Below are 4575 nucleotides of genomic sequence, written 5' to 3'. Positions count from 1 at the left end.
ATAAAGACCAAACGGAAATCCTAAAGAATCCAAAGTAAAAAGGAAACTAAAAACCCAAAAATAAAAAGAATGTAAAACTGGTTAGCCTAAAAATATTAAATACTAAATCGGATAATTAAAACAGTATATTTTGGCCTAAATTGATTAGGGGTCACTAAAGTGAGTCTTGAAGATCTCATCGTTCCTATTCCAGAAAGGTATCATGCATCTCAAACGGACATTCTGGCCAAAAGTTGAGCACAATCTAATTCACAATTAATACTTGACTTTTTGCACAAGAAACCCGAAAGATCCAAAACCAAATCTTCTTGAATATTCAAGCAGCTAATAACACGTGAGTTACTTATTTTCCAACCACTGTCCTTGATTCTACTCCACTTATTTGCTTTTATGGTTTTCCGACTAAACCAGACCCATTCTCGTCCTACATCATTGTCAATCAATCAAATCCAATCCCACTTTTAGTTGTGTTTGATGATTATAAATATCAAAGCACCACAACACTTCAACTCACATCTGCTTATCCCTTGATCAGAATCAAATTAAGCACTTCAAATAAGAATGTCTGCTAAATTAGTTTCAACATACCAAGCTCAAACCCCAAATGGCAGGAGTACTCCTGATGTTAATCGACGTTCAGCTAATTATTCTCCCAGCATTTGGGGCGATCATTTTCTATCATATGCTTCTATGGTACCTGAAATCACATTAACTTTAGTTAATTAATTTTCACCATGCATGTATTCATACTTCCGTTTCCCCTTCAATTTTATTTTTTTCTGTATATAGGAAACTGCAAGCGATGAAAACGAGCAACGGGTCCAAGAATTGAAGGAAGAAGTGAAGAGGATGCTTAGAATGGCTCCAACTTCACAAGAATTAAATTTAATTGATGAAATTCAACGCTTAGGAGTGTCCTACCATTTTGAAAATGAGATTCACCAAATGCTCCAGAAAATTCACAACTCTTCCTATGATGACCAAGAAAATAATGATGATGATGAGCTTTACATAATAGCTCTACGTTTTCGATTGCTTAGACAACAAGGTTTTGAGGTTTCATGCAGTAAGTACATAGCTAGTCCTTTTCTCAATCAATAATTTCTTTTTTATATATAAACTCGCACGTATATATTTCATGACTAATAACATGCGCGTCTTGGCTGGGTGAATGAAGCAGAGATGTTCAGCAAGTTCATCGACGTTGATGGAAAATTTAAGAGATCACTTGTCACTGATGTGGAAGGAATTTTAAAATTGTATGAAGCCACACATCTTAGGACACACGGAGAGGATATACTAGAAGCCGCCCTGGCCTTCACTACCACTCATCTTGAGTTGGCAGTAACTGCTGCACAGGGTGGTCTAAGTCCACCACTTCTAAAACGAGTAACTCATGCCTTATACCAGCCACAGTGGAAGGGCTACCCAAGGCTAGAAGCAAGGCGCTACTTGTCTTTCTGCCAAGAACTAAAAAGTTCAGATATCAATGAAACACTCCTGACTTTTGCGAAGTTGGATTTCAATCAATTGCAGCGAGTCCATCAAAAAGAACTAAGTGATATCACAAGGTTAATTAATATATAGATTACACTTTAAGATCTACATAAAAATTAATTAAATCATTACATTATGATAATGATTAATTGTTCCATTGATCAGGTGGTGGAAGGAGCTGGATTTTGTGAACAAATTACCTTTTGCAAGAGATAGAGCAGTTGAAAGCTACTTTTGGGCTTTAGGAGTCTACTTTGAGCCCGAATATTGCTTTGGTAGGATGACATTGTGCAAAATCGTCGCCATAATCGTGGTTCTTGATGACGTTTATGATGTGCATGGCACACATGAAGAATTAGAGCTTTTTACTGAAGCTGTTGAGAGGTTAAATATCAATTATACAAATTTTGCTCAATTCTATTAATTTTGTAGCTCATTTTATTTATGTTCCAACAGCCATGTTAAACGGTTATGTACTATCCAAGTAAGTTTTTTGGTGAGTTGGTGTTTGATTGGCTACTTATGAGATGGTTTCATTTATTGATTAGGTGGGACATCTCTGCATTGGATCTACTACCTGCAGATTACATGAAAATCTGTTACCAGGCACTCTTGGACATCTACGCTGATATTGAAAATGAGCTTGCGAAGGAGGGGAAGTTGTATCGCATCCACTATGCCAGAGAATCAGTAAGAAGCTTCATTAATACGCCATATATTATAAATAAGATACAAAGTGATTAGAGATTACAAATTAATTAATATATCTTGGTCGATTGATTGGTCTCTATGATCAGATGAAAGTTCAAGTCAGATCTTGGTTTCAAGAAGCCAAATGGTTCCATGAGAAATACACTCCAACGTTGGATGAATACATGTCAGCCGCTCTTTCCACAACCTATTTCATGATGGCAACCACATCCTTTGTTTTAATGGGCGGAGATATTGTCACAAAAAATTCCTTGGACTGGGTGTTCACCGACCCAAAGATGGTAAAGGCTTCATCAACAATAGGCAGACTCATGGATGACTTGCAATCCCACAAGGTACTTGTATTAATCTAGAAAAAAGCACAGAAAGAAATAACTTACCACTAAATTTTGCTAGTTAAATACTTTGTACGGAACGTTTCTCAAGAAAATCTGTCAGAGTCAAAAACTGTTTGGTTATCATCATTTAGTTTTCGATTTGGTTGACTTCTTTAACATATAATTCTTTCATAATTAAGGAATAAACATCTATGATCCTGAAATTAAATTTCTTGGTATTCAGAATGTGTGTAAGTTCACTTAATTATATAACTCTTTAGTACTTGGTTTCAAATATAATTAATCTTCAAGGTGTAAGTTAACTTGATTACACAACTCTTTAGTGCTTGGTTTGAGCTTACCCTTCAAGTCTGATGTTATGTAGTTTGAACAAAAGAGAGGACATGTTGCCTCAGCTATTGAATGCTACATGAAAGAGCATTGTGCCACAGAAGAAGAAGCAACAATCGAACTTACTAAACAAGTGAATAATGCATGGAAAGACATGAATGAAGGATGGCTCATCTCCGCCGGTGCTGCTAATGTCCCTAGGCCACTATTACTGCGCATTATCAACCTTGCACGTGTGATCGAAGTTATATATAAGCATGAAGATGGATTCACTCATGCTGAAACTGGGCTTAAGGATATTATAACGTCTCTGCTTGTCGAACCTGTACCTATATAAGCATAAAAGGTTGGACTATCTTGTTCTCTATGCTCTAAATAAAATGAATGAGGACTCCTCCAAGGCCAAATTCCTTTGTGTAACTAGCTATTTCAAAGACAGCTTCAATCAGTGCTTGTGGGTGCGGTAGCCGTTGGATATTGATGTGTGCATCAAGTATTAAATCTGAATATTATATCTACGTGTGCTCATGATATATAGTTATATACGTACTATGAATAAGATGTATTTCTGTTGGATATTGATGTGTGCATCAAGTATTAAATCTGAATATTATATCTACGTGTGCTCATGATATATAGTTATATACGTACTATGAATAAGATGTATTTCTAAAGCTTGCATGGTTGGTTGTAATTATGTCTGCAAAATTAAGGCTTGCTGAAGAGACAACATAGAAGCCACAAATTAGAGAAGCCTATAACTTTAAGTAACCTAATCAGAGTAAGGACAAATATAAGAAGCTAACTACCATTTAGGATATTTTTTTCATATCAAGTTACCTCCAGCATTGAGAAAGGTCAGAAGTGGTATGAATCTATAGTTCTAGTTCGAGATTTTGTTCTCGAGAGAAGTTTTTGGTGAACAAGTTGAAATATGACACCAATTTGCTTACTGTCGGATGTTGCATTAACATAAGAGACTACCTTTGGGAGTGAGTCTTCGATCGTAGCATCGTATGATATGTGCTGATAACTTAAAGTCGTAGCTAAAACATGAGGTGCCACAAGTTGGTCATGCAATTTTTTTTGAATCTATAAAATCTGACTGACTGATAGACCCACAAGTCAACAGTACCAGCAGCCCCAATTAATCTTTACGTATGCATCTACCATTAGTCTGTACAGAATAGTGAAGCCCTATATTTGTAGACAAATTGCAAGAATTTCAGCAAGCCTTAATTCAATTGATGTAGCAACAGTACTACAAGCAAGAAGTAAAGTAAACAAAATGGACTATATATTTTAGTCCTATATCTGCCTTTCATAATTGTTTATCTTGCCTATAAGTTTGTAGTCTTTAATTTGTATATGGAGGAGTAACAAGCTTGTTAGCTGCCTTCCACACCAGACCATGTGATTGAATCAAGTTTAGTTTGCATTCTTTTTGAGAGATAAGAACATATTAAAATGAATGGCATAGAATAAATGTGCTTGAATGAAATGCAATTTGAATTGCCATTTTCAAGTGGCAAAAATAACACGTAACAAACTTGATGTGAAACCAAAAAGAATATACCAAACACGGCTTACCCAGTCAATAGCCAGAACCAAACTAACCAACCTAGCTTCTGTTCCTTGATCCTGCAACAATTGCAATGCTGAAAACCATGTTGGAAGAAGAGCAGCAAAACAAAATCAC

General features: G+C 35.9%; 1 protein-coding gene across 1 annotated transcript; it reads left to right on the top strand.

Annotated features, from left to right (window-relative positions):
* Nucleotides 1-561: 561 nt before the first annotated feature.
* Nucleotides 562-3476, top strand: LOC112178110 ((-)-germacrene D synthase). The gene is made up of 7 exons (XM_024316314.2): nt 562-693; nt 790-1066; nt 1181-1571; nt 1663-1881; nt 2046-2187; nt 2295-2543; nt 2911-3476. Exons 1-7 carry the CDS (start codon nt 562-564, stop codon nt 3211-3213), a joined length of 1713 nt encoding a protein of 570 aa, XP_024172082.1. The 3' UTR covers nt 3214-3476.
* Nucleotides 3477-4575: the final 1099 nt, after the last annotated feature.

Source organism: Rosa chinensis, chromosome 7 (genome assembly GCF_002994745.2).
Source record: "Rosa chinensis cultivar Old Blush chromosome 7, RchiOBHm-V2, whole genome shotgun sequence".
NCBI classification, from domain to species: domain Eukaryota; kingdom Viridiplantae; phylum Streptophyta; class Magnoliopsida; order Rosales; family Rosaceae; genus Rosa; species Rosa chinensis.
Note: the sequence above shows the minus strand (reverse complement) of the source record. Positions and strands in the feature narration are given on the sequence as shown.

Excerpts from the sequence above, each read along its gene's own strand:
- LOC112178110 (XM_024316314.2), top strand. The coding sequence starts at position 562 with ATGTCTGCTAAATTAGTTTCAACATACCAAGCTCAAACCCCAAATGGC. Across the intron at positions 1,067-1,180 it reads AGGTTTTGAGGTTTCATGCA|AGATGTTCAGCAAGTTCATC; the intron begins GTAAGTACATAG and ends TGAATGAAGCAG. Across the intron at positions 2,188-2,294 it reads TCCACTATGCCAGAGAATCA|ATGAAAGTTCAAGTCAGATC; the intron begins GTAAGAAGCTTC and ends CTCTATGATCAG.